This window comes from Aquarana catesbeiana, linkage group LG03 (assembly GCF_042186555.1).
Source record: "Aquarana catesbeiana isolate 2022-GZ linkage group LG03, ASM4218655v1, whole genome shotgun sequence".
In the NCBI taxonomy this organism is placed as follows: domain Eukaryota; kingdom Metazoa; phylum Chordata; class Amphibia; order Anura; family Ranidae; genus Aquarana; species Aquarana catesbeiana.
In genome coordinates, this window is record NC_133326.1 from 727,535,607 (window position 1) to 727,563,410 (window position 27,804).

Below are 27,804 nucleotides of genomic sequence, written 5' to 3' on the forward strand. Positions count from 1 at the left end.
TCCTCGCCTTTCCCTGGGACTCCTCATCTTATGATCTTCTCCTCCTCTGATGTCCTCCTCCTCACCCTATGACCTCCTCCTCCTCCTCATCCTCCTCCTCATCCTATGATCTCCTCCTCCTCAGATCTCCTTCTCCTCATCCTATGATCTCCTCCTCCTCCTCAGATCTCCTCCTCCTCATCCAATGATCTCCTCCTCCTCCTCCTCATACTCCTCAGATCTCCTCCTCATCCTATGATCTCCTCCTCCTTCTCAGACCTCCTCCTCCTCATCCTATGATCTCCTCCTCCTCTGATCTCCTCCTCCTCATCCTCCTCTGATCTCCTCATCCTCCTCCTGCTCTGGTCTCCTCCTCCTCGTCCTCCTCTGATCTCCTCATCCTCCTCTGATCTCCTCCCCCTCCTCCTCCTCCTCTGGTCTCCTCCTCCTCCTCTGATCTCCGATCTCCTCCTCCTCGTCCTCCTCTGATCTCCTCATCCTCCTCTGATCTCCTCCCCCTCCTCCTCCTCCTCTGGTCTCCTCGTCCTCCTCTGATCTCCGATCTCCTCCTCCTCGTCCTCCTCTGATCTCCTCATCCTCCTCTGATCTCTTCCCGTGTAGAAATTGACTTCCACCTTCTCTAGGCGTTGATCATTTCCCCCGAGATTTATACCTCACACTCGGATCTTCTACCATGTAAGTCCTTTTATTCTTATTACTTATTGTATTGATCAGGACATTGATCACATCTCTCTCTACATTCACCGAGAGTTTATTCCTCTTATTATTACTTATTGATTATTGTATTAATCAGGGCATTGATCACATCTCCATCCACATTCACTAAGAGTTTATTTTATTCTTATTATGTATTAATAATTGTATTGATCAGGACATTGATAACATTATCATCCACATTCACTGATCATTTATTTTATTTTTATTGCTTGTTAGATATTGCATCAATCAGGATATTGATCACATCTCCATCCACATTAACTTATAATGTATGTCATTCTTATTACTTATTGATTATTATACTGATCAGGACATTGATCATATCTCCATCTGCATTCACTGAAGGTTTTTTTTATTCTTATTACTTATTGGTTGTTGTATTGATCAGGGCATTGATCACATCTCCATCCACATTCACTGTGAGTTTATTTTACTATTATTATTACTTTTTTTTTTTCAAGAGAGTTTTTATGAAAAGCAAACATGCACAGAATTCTCAAATGTCATGTGTACATGAACAGATGTCAGAACAACAAAACTCTAGTACAGAGGCAAATACTGACATTACAATAGAAACCTTTTCATGCCGTTGCAGGGTCTCTTAGTCTCTTAATCTCTGCGGAGTGGTCCAACATGCTTTACTATGCTCTGTCTGGTGTTAGGACCTAAATAATGCTTTACTCCCGTTCTGGTTCTCAGGCTGTCTGCCAAGAGAAGAGAACTATTAAGGGTAGTTAAATACATTTCTGTTGTGCATGGTCGTTATGGATTATGTGTGTCCAGGGGGGATGGTATATTGTATCTCAAAATCGGTAGTGGATCTAGCTGAGTTAAGTAGGGAAATAAGTGAAGTGAGGTGTAGTCATGAAGAGAATCTGTGTGTGATCAAGTTGAGATTTTTGTTATTATGATTATGTGGGGTGGGGTATGAGAGTATGAGGGATCGGGGTCGAAATAATGTGTGTGTGGGGGGGGGGGGGGGATGGGGGGTGGCGGGGGTAGGGCAGAACGGAGAGAAAGGAGGGGTGACAGAGGGATGGGAGTGGAAGGGAAGGAGAGGGGGGAGGAGGAAGAGAGAGAAAGAGAGAGAAAAAAAAAAAAAGAAGAAACACCCGTCGCTGACTCCTCTTCCCAGGTTTTAAAGGAGAATGGAAGTTTCTGTTCCTAGGTTTGGTGTCTCTTGGTAATGGCCAAGTTTGAGGGGTAATCAAGGGAGTGGGTTGAGATTTGTGTGTCGTTTTTTGTTTTTATCTCCTTGTCCCATTCCCCGTTTCCAATTCTCTTCCTCTTCTCCCTCCTCTCTCTCTCTTGTGTAAGGGAGTAAATAAGGTTTGTCAAGATAATCACCGTTACTTTATGGCAGTGATTCGAGAGCTCTGGAGTATGCAGGTGTAGTCTGGAAGTGTATCCAGCACGCCCATTTAGTACTGAATTTTGAAGGTGTGTCTCGTGAGATGTGAATTAACTCCTCCATCTCAGCGGTTTTGCTTATTCTGTGAAACCGTTCTTTGATTGTGGGTACTTGGGAGGAGCCCCAGTGTATAGGGATACATTGTTTTGCTGCATTGATCATATGCAAAGTCAGGGATTTGTGGTACATATTATGCGATCGGGGGGAATGATGGAGGAGAAATTGGGCCAGGGATAAGTCTAGTTCGTAAGAGGTTACTTGGGAAGTGATTTGACATACTTCTTTCCAAAAAGTTTGCAATGGGGTGCAGGCCCACCAGATATGTAAAAGAGTTCCCTTGTCTTTGCGGCATCTCCAGCATTCGTCTGGAATGGAAGGGTAGAGGAGAGCAAAGCTGGTGTGCGGTACCACCTAGATTGAATCTTAAAGCCATTTTCTTGTGTGCTAACGTTCAATGAGACTTTATGAATGTTTAAAAAAAATGTGTTCCCCATTGTCATCCGAGTGCAAAAGAGATAGATCTTCTTCCCAGCGTGTGCAAGCAATGCCTGTGTTAGGGCGTAGGCCCTCATAAAGGAGGTTGTGTGTGTAGGCTATAAGGTGTCGCTGTGGTGAATTTTGGGTGCAGAGCCTTTCGAAAGGTGTTAGTTCCTGGGTCTCTGCAGGGGTCCCCAAGGGGATGGGAGGGGAGGCTCTCTGGGGACCCTGATGCAAGGGAGAGGCTCTCTGGGGACCCTAATGTAAGTGGGGGGCCCTCTGGGTACCCTGATGAAAGGGGGAGGCTCTCTGAGGACTCTGATGTAAGGAGGAGGCTCTCTGGGGAACCTGATATAAGGGGGGCTCTCTGGGGACCCTGATGTAAGTGGGGGGCTCTCTGGGGATATATATACACACACACGTATATTACTGTATATACATGTGTATGCTCACCCAAGCGTATGACTTTCTTTACTTTCTTTACTACGCTGCTATGGGCTCTAGCCCCAGATCTTTTGTAGACCTAGCAACGCCCCTGGCGGTCTATCCATTTGGTCGGCTAGATTTGAGGCCGAAAGGAGTTTAGAATCTGATCCTTTGACCAGCTATCTGCAAGGAATTGTTGGGACATTCCAGGAGGGAAGACTGGACTTAGTTTAACTGAAGTTATCCTAGTCTATCCATTTGGTCGGCTAGATTTGAGGCTGAAAGGAGTTTCGAATTTGATCCTTTGACCAGTTATCTGCAAGGAATTGGTGGGACATTCCAGGAGGGAAGTCTGGATTTAGTTTAACTGAAGTTAGTGGTCCTGGTATGGAGGATATATCTGTGTGGGTGCACAGTTTTCTAAAGCAGCGTAGGGTTGGCCCGATGAGTGGGTGTTGTTGAATTGTCATTAGGATGTGTTTAGAGTTCGTCCATGGAAGGGAAGCTAGAGGAAGGGGGGTGAGAGATGCTTCTAGGGAGACCCAATCTTTGTGTGGGGAATGAACATTCCAGTCGACTATCCTGGTAAGGTGTGTGGCCGTGAAATAGTTGTGGATGTCAGGGAGACCGATCCCCCCTAATCGTTTTGGCCAGGTGAGTTGCTTAAGGCTGATTCTAGGCCTCCGATCGCCCCAAAGAAATCTGGAACATATGCTTTTATGTGCCTTGAAGAAGGTTTGTGGGACGTGAATCGGGATTGTTTGTAGTATATATAGCAGTCTTGGTAGAGCATTCATCTTTAGGGTTGCTGCTCTACCAAACCACGAAAACATTTTGTTCCAATTTTGGAGGTCGGTAGTAAGTTTGTTTAGAAGAGGTAGTGATTTTTTGTATACAGATTGGAGAGTTTGGAAGTTATGTGGATGCCTAAATATGTGATATGCAGCGTACACACGGTCGGACTTTTCGACCAGACTTGTCCGACGGACGCCGACGGACCAAATCCGGCATGGCAATCCGATTGTGTGTGGGCTTCACCGGACCTTCAGCGGACTTTTCCAGTCGCAAATCTGACAGACTTTAGATTTGGAACATGCTTCAAATCTTTACGTCGTAACTCTGCCGGACCCAGAAATCCGCTCGTCTGTATGCTAGTCCGACGAACAAAAACCCACGCTAGGGCAGCTATTGGCTATCAACTTCCTTGTTTTAGTCCGGTGTACATCATCACGTACGAATCCGTCGGACTTTGGTGTGATCGTGTGTAGGCAAGTCCGTTCGTTAAAAAGTCCGTCGGGAATGTCCGTCGAAAGTCCGCTGGAAAGTCTGTCGGACAAGTCTGGTCGCGGACATAGAGTCACTTTTCCAGTGAAATGAGAAGTTGTCTATGCATTGAGTTCTTATTTCTTGTGAAAGTGATATGTTGAGGGCGTACAATTTAGAAAAATTAATCTTGAGGTTGGACAGTGATTGAAAGAGTTGGAATTTAGATAATAAGATAGGTATGGTGGTCAGGGGTTCTGTAAGAAACAATAAAATGTCTTCCGCGTATTTGTATTCCTTTGGATACCTTTGATGTCCTGGTTAAGTCTCATTTTTTGTAGGAAGGGTTCCAATGTGAGAATAAAAAGGATAGGGGAGAGGGGCATGCCTGCCTCGTACTGTCGTACTGTTGCGGATGGGGAAGGCGTCTGACAGAGTGTTATTGACCCTTACTTTGGCCGTTGGGTTGGAGTACAAAGATAGGATAAAACTTAACATGCAAGGTCCCAATCCCATGGTCCACAGTACTGCCTCCATGTAGTCCCATGCCACTCTGTCAAACGCCTTCTCCGCGTCTAGCTTTGTCTGTCAAGATAGCCGAGTCCAGTCTCCAAATGCTTGTGTGTGCTATTTTGTCCGGGAAGGTAAATGTGGCTGAGATAGGGTGGTGATCGGAAAATGTCATGGGTTCTATTGTTGCTTTGGTCAGGCTTTGTAGGTCCTGTTGTGTAACAAAGAGATAGTCGAGGCGGGAGTATCTCTTATGTGGTATAGAGAAAAAGGTAAAGTCTTTTTCTTTGGGGTAGAGCGTACGTCAAGTATCATGAAGTAACAAGTCTTGGAAGCATTTCCTAATTTGTTTAATGGCTTTAAAAGGGAGATGAAGGGTACCGGATGAAGTGTCTAAAAGGGGGTCTAGCGGGACATTCAAATCGCCCCCTAGGATCAAAGTCCCCTCTTGGAAGGTGGTTAGTCGATGCTCAATATCTCTGATAAAAGGGACCCGAGATGCGTTGGGGCTGTATATGTTTGCTAATGTTATCCGTTTGTTTTTTAAAACACCTTTGAGAAAAAGGAACCTGCCCTGATCGTCTATAAGAGTATCAGATATTTGAATGGGCGTATTCTTGGAAAGAAGTATGGGAACTCCCTTGGATTTTGTGGTGGGGGAGGTAGCGTGGAAGCTACGAGGGAAGGAATGGTTGGCCAGTTTGGGGATTGATTTTGTACAGAAATGGGTTTCCTGTAGGAAAACAATATCTGCTTTCAAGGATCGCATGCTGGTTAGTATTTGTGAGTGTTTTTTGGGAGTGTTTAAGCCTTTTGTATTCAGAGATATAAGCTTCAGAGTGGAATTGATGAGTCGTGTCTTTGGCGAAGTCATGATAATGGTGGGAGGGATATGAGTCAGAGAAGGAAGTCAGAGGAGTCAGAGAAGGAAGGGGAGGGAGAGAGGGATTTAAGGGAGAGAGAAAATGGAAGAAGAAGAAAAAAAAAAGGGGGGGAGGGGAGGGAGAGGGTGGTAAGGTATGGACTAGTGGGTTGAGTAACTAGGTGGGATTGGGTGAAGGCGGAAAAAAGAAGGGGGAGGGGGGTCAGGTATGTGGGGGTGGGCTGAGTGGGAGGAGGTGGGTATCAAGGGGTAATACCGGCTATGGGGTTGAGCCTATCAACCCTCTATGCAAGGGGATAGGGGTCTGGTATGGTCAACGGTGACTACCAGAGTCTGTTGTGCGGGGGTGTTAGGCAAAGTTTTACAAGAGGTGTGTGCTCTGTGTCCCTGTGAGGTCAAAGGGAGCAAGTGTTCAGCAAGTCACAAGTGTCGTCTGGGGTTTTAGGGGGGAGAGGTGTGTTTCCCTCTCCTCCTCTGGATCCATTCTACAGTATTTGGGAATAGTGTTGGTTTGGAATATAAGTGGGCTTTTAGTATCTGATGGGAGATCAGCATGTAGATTACTAGAGATGTGCTGCCATTATAACAGAGAATTTGTCTCTGGACCGATGACAGTAATGTGGCATAACAGGAGTGTGTCAAGGGGGTGTAAACTTATTGGATAGTGTCGGGGGAACGTCTCATCATGTGGAGTTTGGTCAAGTTTGTGGTGTAGAGCGTGAGGATCATTGGTAGTGTGGATTTGCATAACAACTTTAGAAATATGACAGTGAGTAACGCAGAACTTAACCTTTTACATGACACTTAACTGGAAGAAAACCATATAATTACAACAATCCTGGTAACTATTGCTATAATACCTGCTGTTAACATTTGTGGGACCGCCGGGTCCGAGAGGGAGGTGTCCGGCCCCAGCCCTGCTAGTGTGGGTTTTGTGGGCTACTGAACTCTGTCCCATATGGGGGAGAGGTGGAGCGTATAGGTGGAGTGTCATTTAGATTAAGTTAGTGTATTTTTATATTTCCACCTATTGTATATTTAGTGGAGAGTGTGGAACCCTTACCTGGACACCTCCCTCTCAGAATGCCCGAGGTAAGATACAGGAGAGCGTGCATTTAGTTGCACCTCTCAGTCTGCGGTCAACTAGGAGGCAAAAAAAGTCTGCTACTAAAACATCTTATGAGACATTACTTCTAGGGTCGCAATCAAAGAGAGTACAGAATAGTAGAAGAGGTGCGAAGCGTAGTAGTTAGGGGAGAGTGTTAGTTTGAGCACAGTAAATAGGTAGTGAGGATGGTGACACAGATGCACCGAGGAAGGGGGTATGGTTAAGAGGAAGGTGAAGGGTAAAGAATACTTGTCTTTCTTCTCTTGAGTAGTAGTGGCGAGATTGGCTGACCATTGTAAGGCAAAAGAAAAAAAAGGAGGGGGGTGGGGGGATACTCATTTCCCCCAGTCATTCCATTATTGCAAGATGTGATATAGACTTTAGTCTTCAAGTCCGAGCATGTAAAGAGGGGTTTGGTGAGGGAGAAATTACTGTTCTGAGTGTCCGATCTAAGCAGCGTAGTGAGGGTCTGGGAAAGTCTCCGGGATGGAGTAGTCATGATGTGGCTCTCTTCAGCAGGGTGGTTTGGATTCGAGGATCATGGGTCATAAGGTGGGGGTATAGGCACCTATGCAGTGAAATAAAGTATGTCTCAAACCTCTATTGGGCTGTTCGACTAGTTCCTTAGTTGGCATGGGGGAGAGCCGTGTCACACATCTGTGTACTCCAGTCCTTCAGTATGACCTAGGCAAGACGTCTTTATATATGGGTATATGAATAGTGAGCAGTACTCTCGGGTTTTATATCAAAGATGTTTGGTATGCATATGGGGTGGTTCAAGATGTCCAGACTTCTGAGATGGGTACTTGTAGGTTACACTTGTATTTAGTAGAATAGATAAGTGCAGCAAGAATTATTTCCGCTATCTCTCCTTGATTGCAAGTGGAGTAAGTTTTGTGTGTCCCGATTCTATGGTAGCTGTATCAGAGGTATTTGTGCCTTATGTAAATTGAACGTTGGAACCTTTATAGCTTAGGGACTGAGGTTTTAGCGTGGGTGAGTACAGCGCGGTAAAATTGTGGTGGTGTCAATCACAGTTAGGTATATGGCGACAAACTGGAAGAATAAAGTTCTTGTGTCATGTAAGTAGCGGTATCAATGAGTTTTACCTGGTCAATGGATCTGTGCTCTGCAGTGTGCTGGTGAACCCGCGGGACTGCCATTCCTCGGAATTTCTGAGGCTTTTTGAGGAGCGTGGGGTGGAGGAGGGTGCTGTGCATGGTGGCGGCTGTGTCATATGCTGAAGTTGCCTGCCTCGTCCACTCTGTCCATGGATGTTGCCCTGTTGAGTGAGGGTAGTATGAATTCACTGTACCAATCAGGTAGGTCTATAAGTGGTAAGTCTAGGGTAGAGCAGAAATGGTCTAAATCCTAAGGGACTCTGAGGTTCGCTGTACGCCCCTGGTGTGTTACCGACAGGCAGAAGGGAAACTTCCAAAGGATGGATCTCGCCCGCAGCGTGTCAAGTAGGGGCCTCAGTTCCCTTCTGCGCTGCAAAGTGATGTTGAAAGATCTTAATATTAGATCCCCTGAAAGATAGTTGATTTCTGCCTCTAGCTTTATGAAGAATTTCTTCCTTGAGCGGGAAATCCTTGAGGCAGCATACCGCATCCCTAGGGGCGTCTGTGTCTTTCCTCCTCCGGTGGAGTGCTCTGTGTATGCGCTCAAAGGCAATCGGTGTGTCCGGGGTCTTTCTAGGAGGTCATTAAAGATATTGGTGACCGCTTGTGAGAGGTGGCTGGGGTCTATGAATTCAGGGATCCCTCTTACCCTGAGGTTGCGGCGTCTCCCTCTGTTGTCCAGATCCTCCATGTGGCGGTTGATTTCCCTCAGATGTATGGCGTGTGATTCGGTCAGTTGTTGTACGTGGCAGAGGGAGACATCATGGCAGGCCTGTGTTATTTCAACCTCCTCCGCCCTTATAGCTATGGCTTGTATGTCCGCTCTTAAGTCTGAGATGGCAGCAGAGAGCGTGTTTTTTTATGTCCGAGGCGACACCGCGGAGATCATCAAGGCTCAGTGCTGACCTTGTCGCTGACACACTCCTGGATGTTCTCTCTATTTTTCAGCGGTGAGGGATCCGTGTGGTAACCGAATGCTAACGTTGCTGGGCCTCGTGGACCGGAGCTTCAGGACTACACGTTCATCTTGGTACGGTGCCAGGCCACACCCCCCCTATTATTATTACTTATTGATTATTGTATCAGTCAGGACATTGATCACATCTCTATCCATATTCACTAATAGTTTATTTTATTTGTATTACTTATTAATTATTGTATTGATCAGGACACTGATGACATTTCCATCCACATTCACTGAGAGTTTATGCTTATTATTATTACTTATTGATTAATGAATTGATCAGAACATTGGTCACATCTCTGTCTACATTCACCAAGAGTTTCTTCTTCATATTATTATTTATTGATTATTGAATTGATTAGAACATTGGTTATATCTCTGCCCACATTCAATGAAAACTTATTTTATTCTTATTACTTATTAATTGTTGTATTGATCAGGACATTGATCACATTTCTCTCAACATTCAAAGAGAGTTTATTCTTATTATTACTTATTATTTATTGAATTGATCATGACATTGATCACATCTCTCTAGAATTCACTGAGAGTTTATTCTTCTTATTATTACTTATTGATTATTGAATTGATCATGACATTGATCACATCTCTGTCCACATTGAATGAAAACTTATTTTTTTCTTATTACTTATTAATTGTTGTACTGATCGGGACATTGATCACATCTCTCTCTACATTCACTGAGAGTATATTCTTCTTATTATTACTTATTGATTGTTACATTGATCAGGGTATTGATCACATCTCTCTCTACATTCACTGAGAGTTTATTCTGTTTATTATTACCTATTGATTATTGAATTGACCAGGACATTAATCACATCTCTACATTCACCAAGATTTCATCCTTATTATTATTATTACTTATTGATTATTGTATTAATCAGGATATTGATAACATTTCCATCCACATTCACCGATCATTTATTTTATTTGTATTACTTGTTGGATATTGCATCAATCAGGATATTGATCACATCTCCATCCACATCAACTTATAATTTATTTTATTCTGATTACTAATTGATTATTGTATTGATCAGGACATTGATCACATCTTCATCCACATTCACTGTGAGTTTATTTTACTATTATTATTACTTTTTTTTTCAATAGGTTTTTATTTATTTTCCAATAAAATGACAATAACACTTATATGGTCATAACAATTACATGGTAAAGTAACCATCACAAGGAAAGAACATGGACATAAAGTGTAAAGCTTGTCAAGGCATTATAGTGTTCGATTCCAACCAACAGGTAGGATTAATGGTAATAAGTATTATGCTGAGCCAACTCTCCTTGGACACCCCAATGGGAGCTTTCTGTGTCCAAGAGAGAGCTCAGCTTTCTCATTGTTAAGTGAGATATCTTCATGCATACTCAAGGAAGTGGGATTAACCCAATATTCGTATACTAGGAGGTCCAAGGAGACCATTGAGTAGTGGAGGTATGGAGTCGTCCGGAGCCGGACGCCATCATCCTTTCATATGTGCAGTGTAGGTTAGTTAGGTCAATTGCTTCAGCTATTGTTGGAGGTGTGTGGTTTTTCCAGTGTCTTGTTATTGTTAGTCTTTCATCTTGAAGTATGTGTATAATGGTGTGTTGCAGTTTCAGAGGGTAGTCATCAATTCCTAGAGATAGAATTGCCAGTTATGGATTTGGTATGATCATGGTCTGTGTAATGTCTGATATGATATTAAAGATCTCCGATCAGTATAAGAGAAGTTTAGGACAGCTCCAGAGGAGGCCCCCCCTTAGTCCGCATTGTCTCCAACATCTATCGGTGCTGTTGGGATCGAATCTGGAAATTTAGCACGGGTGAGATATCATCTCAAGGCTATTTTAACAGTTATTTCCCACAATGTGGAACAACTGGTGACTTTTTGAATGAGCTTGCACGCTCTTTGCCACTGTAGAGAGGTGAAGGATTGTTTTAAATCTGTTTCCCATTGTAAGTGGGGGACAGATTTAGTGAAATTGGTCTTCTGTTGAAAGATGTTGTAAAACAGTGTGATACCTTTTTTCAATGGTAGGCTGGATGTTAAAAAGGCCCATGCTGGAGTTGGGAGGGTTTAATGGATATGTGTTAGGTTTTTAAGACAGTGTCTGACTTGAGATATTTGTAAAGATCAGTTTGAGGTAAGTCGAATTCCTTTTGGAGAGAAGGAAAAGATTTGAGAGATCCTTTGCCATACAGGCTATGAAGATGTGTTATGCCTTTTTTAGTCCAGGTCGTAAGGGAAACCTGGGCTATGAGGTGGTTTAGTGCCGATAGAGGACATCTAGGGTAGTGCTTGGTGTATATTGTTGGGTTTGTTGGAGTAATCTCATCCATGTTTTAATCGTCACTATCATAGTTGGAGAAAAGTAGGATGGGATTCGCGCTCCCAGTTGAGCACTCTATAACCACAGCTTTATGGGATTGTGTGGACTGTACTGTGTTTCTATAGATCTCCAGTGTTTAGATGGGGATGGCAAGAACCATTCTTTCAATTGGGTCAATACCGAGGCTGAGTAATAGTCATGAAAGTCTATGTACCCTACACCTCTGAACATTCTGTGTTTGATCAATTTGGAATGAGAACATCTGAATTTCCTCCCATTCCAAACATATCTTGATAATAAGGATTAGAGGGATCTAAACTGGCTGGCTGGGATTGGGATAGGGAGAGATCTGAAAATATATAGTATTTGTGGGAGTTGAATCATTTCGAATGCAGCAAGTCTTCCCCACCAGGAGAATTCAAGTTTGGCCACATTTTGAAGGTCATTCTGAATTTTGGACTGTAGGGGAATGTAATTATGTTGAAAGAGGGAATTTGTGGATCTTGTGAGTTGGATACCTAAGTAGGAAATGCTAGAGTCTGCCCATTTGTAAGGGAATTGATTTTGTAGGAGATTTCTTGTTACCGCGTCTATTCCGAGATCTAATATGTGGGATTTAGTTGCATTTGCCTTGTAGTAGGATACATTACCAAACCAGTTTAGGGTTTTTTGGACTTCAGGGAAGGATGATGCTGGGTGGGTTAGCATTAAAATTACGTCGTCTGCAAACAGACTGATTTTATGGGTTTGATCATTAATGTCAATACCAGTTATTATGGGGTTGGACCTGATGTGCTCAGCTAGAGGCTCCATTACTAAATTGAAAATCAAGGGAGATAGTGGGCAGCCCTGCCGTGTACCGTTCGTGATGTGAAACCTGGTGGATAGAAGGTTGGACGTGTACACTTGTGCCGATGGATTGGTATAGAGGGCAAGTATGGCCTGGAGGATTCTATCGAACGCCTTCTCTGCATCATTAGATAGAAGCAGAGAAGGTGTTCCAGTCGAGTTTGTGTGGTGAATAATGTTGATAAATATTCTGGTTGCATCAGAAGTCTGGCGACCCCTAGTGAAACCAGTTTGGTCCCTATGAATTAATGAGGGTAGGATATCTATGAGTCTATTAGCTATCAATTTTGCATATATCTTGAGATCCAGATTTAAAAAAGATATGGGACAAAAATTTTGGGGAGTGTTGGGTTCTTTTCCCGGTTTCGGTAGGGTTATTACAAGATAGAATTTCTTCTGGGAAATAGGAGGATGGTGTTGCATGGTTGTATAATTCACATAGGTGTGGGGATAGAATTAAGTGGAATGTTTTGAAATATTCCCCAGTGAAGCCGTCTGGGCCCGGAGATTTGGAGTTTGGAATTTGTTCAATAGTTTTTCGAATTTCCTCTACGGTGAAGGGTGAATTTAGGCACAAGAGATGATCAGATGTTGAAGATGGGAGTTTGATGTGGTCGAGAAAGGATTGAATCTCTGTTTGATCTGGTTGGTGAGTGTTGCCATCTACCTTAAGGTTGTAAAGTTCACTATAATAAGTGCTGAATGCATCGGCTATAGATTGAGGATTTAGAAGTTTGTCATGTGTGTTCGGGTTAAATAGGTCTGCAATTCTAGACTTAAGTGGGTGTCCTTTAATTCGGCTTGCCATGGCTTTCCCTGCTTTGTTATTAGTGACGTAAGATCTAGCCTTGAGTTTCCGTTGGTTCATTTTAAAGCTTTCTAGAAGCATTGCTCGAAGCTCATGTCTTAGTTTAAAAATCTGGGATTGTAATACTGGTGAGGGATGGGATTTGTTTTTGAAATCTGCAGCTGCAATAGATGTAGTCAAGTCTTGTAGTTTCTGCAGTCTTTGTTTCTTGAGGGTGGAACCCAATTGTATAAAGAAACTTCTTATAAAAGATTTATGGGCGTTCCACAAAACCAGCGGGTCAGCCACTGATCCTGCATTTGTAGTGAAAAACTCCTCCAATTTTTGGGATAGGAAGGTAGCATTAGATGGGTTCTGAAGGATGAAGTTGTTCACAAGCCAAATGTAGGAGTGTGGTTTGGATATTTTGTTTATGATTTTAACGCTAATAGGTGCGTGGTCTGACCAGGTGATGGTGTGGATGTGGAAGGTATGAATATTTTGTAGTAACCACATATCAGTAATAAACAGGTCTATACGAGAGTAGGTGTTATGGCATGGGGGAAAGGCACGTGTAGTCCCGCTCAGCCGCATGACAAGACCTCCAAACATCATACAAATCACTAGCTGTTAGGAAAGAATTTAGTGGTGAGGCGAATCTCTTGGGACCAGAGGATGAGTCCATGTCGTTGTCCGGTACTAAGTTAAAGTCCCCGCATATCAGCAAGTGTCCTTGTTGTACACTTTTAATTTTTTTTTTAGCGTAGCTTTGAGAAATGTCATTTGCCTCTGATTAGGGGCATATAAAGTCACAATGGTGTATGTTGTATTTTCTATGGTACACAGCAGGATGATGTATCTTCCTTCTGGATCTAGGATACAGTCCTGCAGCTGGAATGAGACAGTGTCTCTAATAGCTATGAGAACTCCCCTTTGCTTCCTAGAGTAGCATGCTTTGTAGATGTGTGGAAAAGATTTGTGTTGGCAATAGGGGGTATTATCTTTGGCAAAGTGTGTTTCCTGAACACATAGGATATCACTGTTGTGGGTTAATGCCGCATTCCACAGGGATGCTCGCTTGGCTGGATGGTTCAGGCCCTTTGCATTAATGGATAATATGTTGATACCGTAAGTCTTTGTCACAGACTACACTACCCACCTCACCATCATAATGATATCCATAATGATGGTGAGGTGGGTAGTGTAGCCTGTGACAAAGACTTACGGTTGTCTCTTCTGGTGGCTGTCCGTCGATGGGTGAGCTGGATCAGGCATCTGCTGGAGGTTCCTTGGAGGTCCTGGTGTATATAACCACACAAGGTATCTGTCTGTATAAACAATAAAGCATATAATACAGTTATTGCTTGTGTTCTTGAGTATAACGCCCCAGACAGCCACCGCTTGAGAAATAAAGATGTCAAAAGTCTGTAGACCAAGTAATTGCTAGTAGTAGTTGAGCAAACAAAAGAAGATGAGAAAAAAAAAATTCAAACTAGAACTCAAAAAGTCAGTAAGTGGATTCAAGATACTGACCAGAAGTGAGGGCAATGTTCAACAGAATAAACAAACCATGTGTAACTTAGCTAGTAGCTGGACCGGGGGTTTAGGTCGTTGGAGTGGTTAGTTTCCATGGGATACTTCATTTTTCTGTAGATTTTCGAAATTTCCTTTGCTGACGTCCATGGTGTTGTGGTCCAGAGTTGAAGGGGGTCTCATTTCTGGGAAGTTCAGGAATGATTTCCCATGAATGCAGGAGTCGAAGGCCATCTTTAGGATTAGATACTATGTGTGTTGTCCCATTTTTGGTGATCACCACAGTGGCCGGATGGCACCATTTGTATGATATCTTGTGATTGTTAAGGGCCTTAGTAATGGTTTTCATCTGCTTCCTCAGATTGAGGGTGTACCGGGAGAGATTTGCACATGGGTGTATCCCATTATAAGGTTCAGGAAGATCTGGAGCTGATCTGGCTTTTGCTAGTAGCTTCTCTTTGGTAATGAAAAAAAATGGACCTTCATCAGGATATCCCTAGGGACCGATGCATCCAGATATTTTGGTTCTGGTATGCGATGTTGCGTTAGATTGGCGATAAGTCAGGGAGCAATTTGTCAAACATGCCTGCCGCATATTTGTGCAGGTCTGTAGGAAGGACCGATTCAGGTACTCCTCTGATTTTGACATTGTTTCTTCTCGAGCGGTCCTCAAGGTCCGCGAGTTTTATCTTTATTCAATAGACACAGACAGGGCGGCTCGGGAGCGAGCATACACAATACCAAGACCTGTGCTGCAAACCCCCCCCTATACTTACCTGAGACCGATCCAGGTAAGGTTGGGGGCTCTCGCCACGGTTTCCCTCCTCCCTGGGCAGATTGATAGCAGCGGGAGCACTGTCAATCAAATGCTGTGCCAAGCAAGGCGGGGGGCCAAGCCACCTGCTCTGTGTCAATAGACCCAGACAGGGCAGCTCGGGAGCAAGCAAGCACAGGTGCCCCCCCCCCCCATGGAAAGCAGTTTTCAATGAGGGCACTGGGCAGGGGGGAGGAGTCTGGATGCCAGCAGGGGACCCCAGAAGTGGAGGATCGGGGCTGCTCTGTGCAAAAACCACTTTACAAAGCAGGTGAGTATCACATGTTTGTTATTTTAATAATAATAAAAAAAAAGCTTTAATTTCGCTTTAATGAGGGATTGGACATAGGGATTGATTTACTAAAACTGGAGAGTGCAAAATCTGGTGCAGCTCTGCATAGAAATCAACTTCCAGGTTTTTTTTGTCAAAGCTTAACTAGACAAGCTAAAGTTAGAAGCTGATTGGCTACCGTGCAGAGCTGCACCAGATTTTGCACTCTCCAGTTTTAGTAAATCAACCCCTCTGTTCTATTATAAATGAGTGTATGGATGCTTGAGTGCCGGTTCACACTGATGTGGGGCAAGAACCGCATGTGATTTGAACAGGAATCGCACCGCATTCCTATTCAGATCACATGCGCTTCTGCAGTAGTGCGATTTGTGCCATACATTCTGTATGGCTCAAATCGCAGCACATCTGCACCAAAATCGCGCAGGACACTTTTTTTTGCCACACCAGAATCGGATCGCATGGACGTTTGGCGAACTGATTTCGGGGTGTCGTTAACTTGACAAGCAATTCAACCGCAACTGTTATGATCTGCAGATAAATAAACAGAGTACAAAAAATATAAAAGAAACAATGTCGATTTTATATCGACAATTATCAATGTTTCTAAACAATGTTACTTTGTATCTATCTCCTGTCTGATCAATGTTTATAAACAATGTTACTTTGTATCCCTCTATTTCCCATCTGATTAATGTATATAAACAATGTTACTTTATATCCCTAAATCTCTCATCTAATCAATGTTTATAAACAATGTTACTTTGTATCCTTCTCTCTCTCGTTTATAAACATTGATCAGACGAGAGAGAGAAGGATACAAAGTAACATTATTTATAAACATTGATTAGACGAGAGATAAAGGGATATAAAGTAATATTGTTTATAAACATTGATCAGACAATGTTACTTTGTATGTCTCTATCGTCTGTCTGAATGATGTTTATAAACACTGTGTCGGGCATTCTTTTTTTTTACAATAGCATTTTCTACAGCTGCTGTATTAGCATAACAACTAACTGCAGTCTAGAGATGTTGGCTATTGTAAGGGGGGGGGGGGGGAGAGCAGAGGGACAGAAGGACAGGGCACACATTGCCTTGAAAAAGTATTCACACCTCTTGGAATTTTCCACATTTTATCACATTACAACCAAAAACGTAAATGTATTTTATTGGGATTTTATGTGATAGACCAACACAAAGTGGCACATAATTGTGAAGTGGAAGGAAAATGATAAATGGTTTTCCAATTTGTTTTTACAAATAAATATGTGAAAAGTGTGGGGGGTACATTTGTATGACGCCCCCCTGAGTCAATACTTTGTAGAATCCCCCTTCTCTGCAATTACAGATGCAAGTCTTTTTGGGGATGTCTCTACCAGCTTTGCACATCTAGAGAGGGACATTTCAGTTCAGTTTTGGTCTCATCTGACCAGTGCACCTTCTTCCACATGTTTACTGTGTCCTCCACATGGCTTCTCGCAAACTGCAAATTGGACTTCTTATGGCTTTCTTTCAACAGTGGCTTTCTTCTTGCCACTCTTCCATGAGGCCCGGTTCAGACTGGTAGGACACGACAGTCATACCACTTTGGATCTGACTTTACCCTGCGACTTGAAGTCTGACATGTGTCCGACTTTAATGAACAGGGATCCCACTTTGATCCCCGATAATACCAGGCACTGCTAAAAAACAGCATTGGGGTCCTCCCAAAATCCATACCAGACCCTTATCCGAGCACACAGCCCAGCAGGTCAGGAAAGGGGGTGGGGACAAGCGATCGCCCCCCCCCCCCCCGAACCGTACCAGGCCGCAGGCCCTCAACATGGGGGGGTGGGTGCTTTGGGGCAGGGGGCCCTGCACTCCGACCACCCCAAAGCACCTTGTCCCCATGTTGATAAGGACAAGGGCCTCTTCCCGACAACCCTGGCCGTTGGTTGTCGGGGTCTGCAGGTGGGGGGCTTATTGTAATCTGGAAGCCCCTTTAACAAGGGGGCCCCCAGATCCTGGCCCCCCACTATGTCAATGAGTATGGGGTACATTGTACCCATTCACCTAAAAATAGTGTCAAAAATAAAACACATTACACATGTTTTTAAAGTCATTTATTAAGGCAGTTCCATTGTCTCTTTTGATCTGTTCTCCCCTCTCCAGCTCTTCTGTATCCTCCACTGACGTCTTCTGCCCCTGTTCTTCTCTGCTCTCTCTCCAGTATTTCTCCCTCTGTCCACTCTCTTCTGCCGGGTCTCCTCTGCTATCTTCTGACTCTTTTGCTCGCTCTTTTGCCCGCTGTCTTCTCCCTCTTCTCTGTTCTTCTTCTGATCTTGACTCAACGCTCCCGCTCTAATGCTGGGTGCGTGGTGTGCCACTACTTATATTGGCATGGGGCGGGGTCACCGTGTGACGTCATCTGGAGTCCCCGCCCCTTATGAAATCACCGCCCGGGGCATGATGGACGGTGACGTCATAAGAGGCGTGCCTCCGGTGACCCTGCCCCATGCCAATATAAGTAGTGGCCCACCGCGCACCGCGCATTAGAGCGGGAGAGAGCGTCGAGTTAACATCAGAAGAACAGAGGGAGAAGACAGTGGACAAGACCAGGCAAAAGAGCGAGCAAAAGAGCAAGAAGATGTCGGAGTAGACCCGGCAGAAGACAGCAGACAGAGGGAGAAGAACCGGAGAGAGAGCGGAGAAGAACTGGAGAGGGGAGAAGAACCGGCAGAGGCAGAAGAAGTCAACGGACACAGAAGAGTCGGAGAGGGGAGAAGAGATCGAAAGAGACGACGGAGCTGCCTTAATTAATTACTTTAAAAACATGTGTAATGTGTTTTATTTTTGACACTTTTTTTAGGTGAATGGGTAGGGGTACAATGTACCCCATACTCATTCACATAAGGTGGGGGGGCGGGATCTGGGGGGCCCCTTGTTAAAGGGGGCTTCCAGATTCCGAAAAGCCCCCTGGGCAGACCCCGACAACCAATGGCCAGGGTTGTCGGGAAGGGGCCCTTGTCCTCATCAACATGGGGACTAGGTGCTTTGGGGCTCCCCTGCCCCAAAGCACCCACCCCACCCATGTTGAGGGCATGTGGCCTGGTATGGTTCAGGAGAGGGGGTTGCTCACCTGCCCCCACCCCCTTTCCTGACCTGCCAGGCTGTGTGCTCAGATGAGGATCTGGTATGGATTTTGGGGGGGACCCCCACGCTATTTTTTCCCCTTAAAATTCATACCAGACCGAAGGGCCTGATATGCTCTTGGAGGGGGAAACCATGTCATTTTTTTTTTTTAATTTGGTGTGGAGTTCCCCTTCAAGATCATCAGAGCACAAGTCGCATGCCAAAGTCAGATCAGTCAAGACGGCGATCCGACTTTGATCCGACTTCAGTGATATTCAATGGGCTAAAGTAGGATCAAAGTTGGACTAAAGTAGTGCAGGGAGCATTTTCAAAGTCGTACCTACTTGTGTCGGACCAGTTAAGATGGCTCCCATAGGGAAACATTGATTTTCACACGTCATGCGACATGAGCTCCCAATGTCAGAGCGTTAGTCGTACCAGTGTGAACCCGGCCTAAAGGACAGATTTGTGGAGAGCACGACTAATAGTTGTCCTGTGGACAGATTCTCCCACCTGAGCTGTGGATCTCTGCAGCTCCTCCAGAGTTACCATGGACCTCTTGGCTGCTTCTCTGATGAATGCTCTCCTTGCCCGGCCTGTCAGTTTAGGTGGACGGCCATGTCTTGGTAGGTTTGCAGTTGTGCCATACTCTTTCCATTTTCAGATGATGGATTGAACAGAGCTCCGTGAGATGTTCAAAGCTTGGAATATTTTTTTTTATAACCTAACCCTGCTTTATACTTCTCCACAACATTATCCCTGACCTGTCTGGTGCGTTCCTTGATCTTCATGATCATGTTTGTTCACTAAGGTTCTCTAACAAAGAACACAGAGCAGCTGTATTTATATTGAGATTAAATGACACACAGGTGGGCTCTATTTACTAATTAGGTGACTTCTGAAGGCAATCAGTTCCACTAGATTTTAGTTAGGAATATCAGAGTAAAGGGGGCTTAATACAAATGCACGCCACACTTTTTACATAATTATTTGTAAAAAAAAATTGAAACCATTTATCATTTTTCTTCCACTTCACAATTATGTGCCACTTTGTGTTGGTCTATCACATAAAATCCCAATAAAATACATTTACATTTTTTTGTAGTAACATGACAAAAAATGGTGGAAGATTTTAAGGGGTGTGAATACTTTTTCAAGGCACTGTAATGGACCAGAGTAGACTGCTTGTGAGGGTGATGAGCGTGCATAGAAAGGCTCACTCAGGTCAATGGGCCATTGACCAAAATGAGGCCTACTCAACGCTGATCAACGTTTCCCATGAGAAATCCACCCCGGCAAAGTATATTAATAAGCCTTTACCTCAAGCCCTCATGAGGGGCATAATAAGGCATTGTACATCCATGAAGTTTGTTGGGTGTGAGTAGTATGTCCAGTGTCCACAACTGGTTAAATCATGATGTAATCCTCTGATGTGCAGTTTGTGGTGCATAAGGTAGATACTACTGACCAATCTCTGGTGGTCCAGTCTTTATGGTCCAGAGGTGTTACCCAGGATTATGTATTAACCAGTTCCTGATAGCAAAGGAGCTATGTATTGTCCAGTTCCTGGTGATTGTGGGCAACAGGTGTTGTCTAGCCCTAATAAAGCAAAAATATGAATATTGTCCAGTGACCGGTCAACGGTCCTCCATTTTCAAAGATGTTGGCCAATTCTTCCTGCTTTAATATTTATGTGTTGCCCAGTCACAGACACTGCCAAGTCCCTGGTGTCTACAGATATGCGTATTGGTCAGTCCCTCTTTCCACCGGTCCTGTGAGCTATGAGGAAGATAGGCTTTTTGGCTTTTCATCATTTGTGGTTTCAATGTCGCTATAACATGTGTTTTTTTTTTTTTTTTTAGAAACAGTTACAATGCAGAAAGAAGCCTACCAGGGTCCTCCTCCTAATTATGAAGCTGTCACAACCACCGCCCCTCCCGAGAGCTACCCGATGTCATCACACACTGGAGAAAGTGCGCTGGTTAAAGGTGTCCCTCCAGGACTCCAAAGACTGCTACAGGTGAGATCATTCCTTGTAATGTGTATAATCATCCACTATTAGGTGTCAGCTCCTTCCATGCTACATGTTCATTCTCTATAAGCACAACACATGGGCAGTTAAATAAAAAGACAATATCTATATACATTATATACTACTAAAAAAATCTTCATACTGTATCTCTCTCTCTTTCACTGTAGTCATAAAGGGATGGTCATGGTCAGCAACAATACTCAGGTAGGCTGTGGGGGTTAAACCATGATCAATTGGTACTAAGGTGCCAATCTCCCATTTCCACCACATCTATGGTTGCCACCTCATCCCTTTAAACCCAAAACACATATTAATTACACGGGTTCTGTGGCTGATTAAGGTGGTAATTAAACTCACTTGGTGCCTTACCTGCATTTAATTAGCCTCAGAACCTGTGTAATTCAAAGGTGTTCGGGTTTAAAGGGATGAGGTGGCAACTCTAACCACATCCCAAAGGTGCTCTATTGGATGAGATGTGGTGAGTGTGGAGGCCATTGGAGTACAGTGACCTCATTGTCCAGTGGTGAGATGATTGGAGCTTTGTGACATGGTGCATTATCCTGCTGGAAGGAGCCATCAGAAGATGGGGACACTGTAGTCATGAAGGGATGGACATGGTCAGCAACGATACTCAGGTAGGCCATGGGGTTTAAACCATGCTCAATTGGTACTAAGGTGCCAATCTCCCATTTCCACCACATCTATGGTTGCCACCTCATCCCTTTAAACCTGAACACATATTAATTACACGGGTTCTGTGGCTGATTAAGGTGGTAATTAAACTCACTTGGTGCCTTATCTGCATTTAATTAGCCTCAGAAACCGTGTAATTCAACTCTAATTCAAGGTGGGCCGTGGGGTTTAAACCATGCTCAATTGGTACTATAGGAGCCAAAGTGTGCCAAGAAAATATCCCCCACACCATTACACCAACACCAGCCTGAACCGGTGATACAAGGCAGGATGGATCCAATGCGCCAAATTATGACCCCATCATCTGAATGTCACAGCTGAAATCCAGACTCATCAGACCAGGCAACATTTTTCCAATCTTCTATTGTCCAGTTTTGGTGAGCCTGTGCCAATTGTAGCCTCAGTTTCCTGTTCTTAGGAGTGGCACCAAGTGTCGTCTTCTGCTGCTGTAGCCCATCTGCTTCAAGGTTGGATGTGTTGTGCGTTCAGAGATGGTATTCTGCATACCTTGGGTGTAGCGAGTGGTTATTTGAGTTACTGTTGCCTTTCCATCATGTGGAACCAGTCTACCTATTCTCCTCTGACATCAACAAGGCATTTTCCTCCACACAACTGCCACTCACTGGATATTTTCTCTTTTCCCCACCATTCTCTGTAAACCCGAGAGATGGTTGTGTGTCTGAAAATCCCATAAATACTCAGACCAGCCCGTCTGCCACCAACAACCATGCCACGTTCAAAGTCACTTCAATCCCCATTCTTCCCCATTCTGATGCTCGGTTTGAACTTCAGCAAGTCGTCTTTACCATGTCTAGATGCCTAAATGCATTGAGTTGCTGTCGTGTGATTATCTGATTAGCAACTTGTGTTACCGAATATATGAACAGGTGTACCTAATAAAGTGACTGGTGAGTATACATATCTCTTTATATCTTCATCGCTATACAGTGGGGACGGAAAGTATTCACACCCCCTTAAATTTTTCACTCTTTGTTATATTGCAGCCATTTGCTAAACTCATTTAAGTTCATTTTTTTCCTCATTAATGTACACACAGCACCCCATATTGACAGAAAAACACAGAATTGTTGACATTTTTCCAGATTTATTAAAAAAGAAAAACTGAAATATCACATGGTCCTAAGTATTCAGACCCTTTGCTGTGACACTCATATATTTAACTCAGGTGTTGTCAATTTCTTCTGATTATCCTTGAGATGGTTCTACACCTTCATTTGAGTCCAGCTGTGTTTGATTATACTGATTGGACTTGATTAGGAAAGCCACACACCTGTCTATATAAGACCTTACAGCTCATAGTGCATGTCAGAGCAAATGAGAATCATGAGGTCAAAGGAACTGCCTGAAGAGCTCAGAGACAGAATTGTGGCAAGGCACAGATCTGGCCAAGGTTACAAAAAAAATTTCTGCTGCACTTAGGGTTCCTAGGAGCACAGTGGCCTCCATAATCCTTAAATAGAAGACGTTTGGGACAACCAGAACCCTTCCTAGAGCTGGTCGTCCGGCCAAACTGAGCTATCGGGGAAAAGAGCCTTGGTGAGAGAGGTAAAGAGGAACCCAAAGATCACTGTGGCTGAGTTCCAGAGATGCAGTCGGGAGATGGGAGAAAGTTGTAGAAAGTCAACCATCACTGCAGCCCTCGACCAGTCGGGGCTTTATGGCAGAGTGGCCCGATGGAAGCCTCTCCTCAGTGCAAGATACAAGAAAGCCCGCATGGAGTTTGCTAAAAAACACCTGAAGGACTCCAAGATGGTGAGAAATAAGATTCTCTGGTCTGATGAGACCAATATAGAACTTTTTGGCCTTAATTCTAAGCGGTATGTGTGGAGAAAGCCAGGCACTGCTCATCACCTGTCCAATACAGTCCCAACAGTGAAGCATGGTGGTGGCAGCATCATGCTGTGGGGGTGTTTTTCAGCTGCAGGGACAGGATGACTGGTTGCAATCGAGGGAAAGATGAATGCAGCCAAGTACAGGGATATCCTGGACGAAAACCTTCTCCAGAGTGCTCAAGACTTCAGACTGGGCTGAAGGTTTACCTTCCAACAAGACAATGACCCTAAGCACATAGCTAAAATAACGAAGGAGTGGCTTCACAACAACTCCATGACTGTTCTTGAATGGCCCAGCCAGAGCCCTGACTTAAACCCAATTGAGTCTGGAAAGACCTAAAAATGGCCGTCCACCAACGTTTACCATCCAACCTGACAGAACTGGAGATGATTTGCAAGGAGGAATGGCAGAGGATCCCCAAATCCAGGTGTGAAAAACTTGTTGCATCTTTCCCAAAAAGACTCATGGCTGTATTAGATCAAAAGGGGCTTCTACTAAATACTGTGTTATTCTCTTAATATAGGGTGCTGTGTGTACATTAATGAGGAAAAAATTAAATGATTTTAGCAAATGGCTGCAATATAACAAAGAGTGAAAAATGTAAGGGGGTCTGAATACTTTCCATCCCCACTGTATATTCTTTTAATCTACAGTTACTTTATGGTGTGTACTGTAGTTGCCCGATGTACTGTGACCCGGGTCATTTCAGCCAGAGATTGATAATGAATTATCTTGTTTTATTTCCAGATCAGTGGATCAATTATCCTTCTTTGTTCCTCAGATTCCTCTCTGTGTTCCCCGAGTTTTACTTTTTGTTCCTCCATTGTCCGCCTTTATTCCTCAGTTGTCTCTCTTTGCTCCATTTTACCTCAGTTGTCCTCAGTTTTCTGTTTTTGTTCCTCAGTTGTCTCTCTCTTTGGTCTCACTAATAGACCCCTATAAAATGGGACCACCTCTGCCTAGAAATAATGGCTTGATAAAAAGTTCTCACAGGTGTTCCTGCACACCTTGATGAGACCACCTGGGATGGAACCAACTGGCCTTCTAAGCTTGGACTACAGACTCCAATCCTAGGTGATGCTAGTCTGACTGGAATAAAATTTTCTTTTTGTGGAATTTCAAGATGTGTACGACAGTATTTTTGTAGAAATACACCTTCCCTCATCCACCAGTCTTGTCACCATCTTCCAGAATCCAGGGACACTTCCACATCATCAAGGGCTTGATCTGTTTTGTCCTGTATTTTCTAACCTTCTTCTTCTGCATCTCCTATTTGTTATTCCCTAGTTTCCATCTTCCATCCAATGTCATCTCTATGTTCTCTCAGTACTTTGTTCCTTTCATCATCCTCCCATTCCTGTGTCCTGTCTTTGGTTGCCCTCTAGAAGAATGGAATAGTAACTCTTCTCTTGTCTTTTCAGATGAATCAAATCTCCATGCAAGAGAAATGTAAGAATCCCACCAATTTCTCTTTTCTATTAGCAATCATAATGGACAACAGGCAAAGATAATAATGTAGAATTGCCATTGAACTTTTCCTCAAACTTTCTTACTTTTCTGAAAACCAGCTTCCTCTTCTTTCCATGAGGGCCATGGAGCTCGTCTCCAGGCAGACATTGTTTTTTATATTAGGAGAGTACATGTAGTAAAAATCTGCTCATAAAAATCTTCTTATCTTCTCCTTTTAGAAAGTCTGTCTTCAGAGACTCTCAGCCATGGATTTCCTGTCCAGGGGACTGGAGACCCGCACTTGCTTTTTTGTGCGGCAGGGTGTCTGGTCCTATAAACACCCCCCATAGGTTCAGCCCCATTGACTATGCTGTAATCAGTCATTCCTTCCTCAATAAGTAGCAAGACTTAGTAAAATGAAGTGATCTTTTGCCTACCAGGCCCAGTTCCACCCACCGCCTATCTCTTGTGCCTACCTTCTTAGCTCAGTATCCGGGCATGATGGACCAATACAAAGCTTGGAGGTCACTACCCGGGGCATCACCCACCAACCTAACATGTCTGCCCACAGCCCACCCACATGGCCAACCCATGCGACTATCACATATATATGTGTGATAGTCGCATGGGTTGGCCGTGTGGGTGGGCTGTGGGCAGACATGTTAGGTTGGTGGGTGATGCCCCGGGAGGTGACCTCCAAGCTTTGTATTGTTCCACCATACCCGGCAGGCAGCGGGCGAGTTGCGGGCTCCTATGGGTGGCAGGCAGCGGGTGGGTTTCGGGCTCCTATGGGTGGTGTACAGCGGCTCCTGTGTGCTCTCTGCATCACGATGGCTTCCACCGTGTGGCTCCTCCCTCCTCCTCCTAGGCATCCAGTAGGATCAGCTGTGCTATCACTGCCTATCTCTTGTTCCTCTCTCTATAGACCGGGCTCCTATGGGCGGCAGGCAGTGGGCGGGTTGCGGGCTCCTATTGGCGGAAGGTAGCGGCGGTTTGCGGGCACCTATGAGCAGCAGGCAGCGGGCGGGTTGCAGGCTCCTATGGGCGATGGACAGCGGCTCCTGTGTGCTCTCTGCATCACGACGGCTTCAGCCGTGTGGCTTCTCCTTCCTCCTCTAAGGCATCCAATAGGATCGGCTGTGCTATCATCTCCTATCTCTTGTGCCTATCTCTATAGGATCGGGCTCGTATGAGCGGCAGGCAGTGGGTGGGTTGCAGGCTCCTATGGGCGACAGGCAGCGGGCGGGTTGTGGGCTCCTATTGGTGGAAGGCAGCGGGTGGGTTGCGGACTCCTATGGGCAGCAGGCAGCGGGCGGGTTGAGGGCTCCTATGGGCGATAGGCAGCGGGCGGGTTGCGGGCTCTTATTGGTGGCAGACAGCGGGTGGGTTGCGGGCTCTTATGGGCGGCAGGCAGCTGGTAGGTTGCGGACTTCTATGGACAGCAGGCAGCGGGCGGGTTGGGGGCTCCTATGGGCGGCAGGCAGCGGGTGGGATGCGGGCTCCTATGAGCGGCAGGCAGTGGGCAGGTTGCGGGCTCCTATGGGCAGCAGGTGGGTTGTGGACTCCTATGGGCGGAAGGCAGTGGGCAGGTTGCAGGCTCCTATAGGTGGCAGGCAGCGGGCGGGTTGTGGGCTCCCATGGGCGGTGGACAGCGGCTCCTGTGTGCTCTCTGCATCACGATGGCTTCCGCCGTGTGGCTCCTCCCTCCTCCTCCTAGGCATGCAATAGGATCGGCTGTGCTATAATAGCCTATCTATTGTGCCTATCTCTATAGGATCGGGCTCCTATGGGCGGCAGGCAGTGGGCGGGTTGCGGGCTCCTATGGGCGGCTGGCAGCGGGTGGGTTGCGGGCTCCTATGGGCGGCTGGCAGCGGGCGGGTTGCAGGCTCCTATTGGTGTCAGGCAGCGGGCGGGTTGCAGGCTCTTATAGGCGGCAGGCAGCGGGCGGATTGTGGGCTCCTATGGGCAGCAGGCAGCGGGCGGGTTGGGGGCTCCTATGGGCGGCAGGCAGCAGGCGGGTTGGGGGCTCCTATGGGCAGCAGGCGGGTTGTGGGCTCCTATGGGCAGCAGGCAGCGGGCAGGTTGTGGGCTCCTATGGGTGGTGGACAGCGGCTCCTGTGTGCTCTTTACATCACGATGGCTTCCACCGTGTGGCTCCTCCCTTCTCCTCCTAGGCATCCAATAGGATCGGCTGCGCTGTCAGCCAATCTGGTGACAGGTCTCAAGACTCGCTTCCTGATTGGCCGAGAGGAGGATCAGTGTGGCGATAGCGAATATTCATTCACACAACTGGGTGGGGTCCCGAACCCATCCTTTTTTGAAGTCTATTAGAGCCTCTGACTCTAATCATGTGTTTCAAAAAAGCACACCCCCCATCGGAATGCAAGGTCCGGCGCGCTGCATGTAGATCAGGGGCCGGACACATGGATGAGGAGGGCGGTGCCTGTGAACCCCTAATGTACGAGCCACCGCTGGTGGGAAGGGATGGAATTTGTGCTTCTGCAAAGCAGGGAATACAATCCATCACTTCCCCAAGTAAAAGTAGCACACTGTACACACAAACACCAGCTAGGCACACATTTAACCCTTTGATCACCCCTGATGTTAACCCCTTCCCAGCCAGTGCATATATTTTAGCACTGATCACTGTATTAGTGTCACTGGTCCCCTGAAAAAGTGTCAAAAGTGTCAGTCAGTGTCAGAATGTTCGCCGCAATATTGTTGTCCTGCTATAAGTCGCTGTTTGCTGCCATTACTAGTAAAAAATAACTAAATGAAAATATCCCATCGTTTGTAGACGCTGTAACTTTTGCGCACACACTTATTGGGATTTTTTTTCACCAAAAACATGTAGCAGAATACATATTGGCCTAAACTGATGAAGAAATTCTATTTTTTTCTTTTTTTTTATTGGATGTTTTATAGCAGAAAGTAAAAAATATTGTTTTTCTTCCTCAAAATTGTCGCTCTTTTTTTGTTTATAGCGCAAAAAATAAAAACCGCAGAGGTGATCAAATACCACCAAAAGAAAGCTCTATTTGTGGGAAAAAAAGGACATCAATTTTATTTTGGTTACACCGTCGCACGACCAATCGACGTGCAATGGTCAGTTAAAGTAACGCAGTAGACATGTGCAATTCGTTTAGTTCAGATTTTTTTTT

At 45.0% G+C, this 27,804-nt stretch overlaps 1 protein-coding gene across 2 annotated transcripts in view; it reads left to right on the top strand.

Annotated features, from left to right (window-relative positions):
* Window positions 1-520: 520 nt before the first annotated feature.
* The window catches only part of LOC141133766 (phospholipid scramblase 1-like), a 54,818-nt gene continuing 27,534 nt past the window's right edge, over window positions 521-27,804 (top strand). Inside the window, exons 1-3 of one of the 2 annotated variants that reach the window (XM_073623318.1) lie at window positions 521-675; window positions 20,478-20,635; window positions 24,616-24,643. In XM_073623318.1, coding sequence (XP_073479419.1) covers window positions 20,489-20,635; window positions 24,616-24,643 — 175 coding nt within the window. In that variant the 5' untranslated portion in view covers window positions 521-675; window positions 20,478-20,488. Of the gene's footprint in view, window positions 676-1,752; window positions 1,901-20,477; window positions 20,636-24,615; window positions 24,644-27,804 lie in introns of those variants that run through there. The other variant, XM_073623319.1, reaches the window with a different exon arrangement.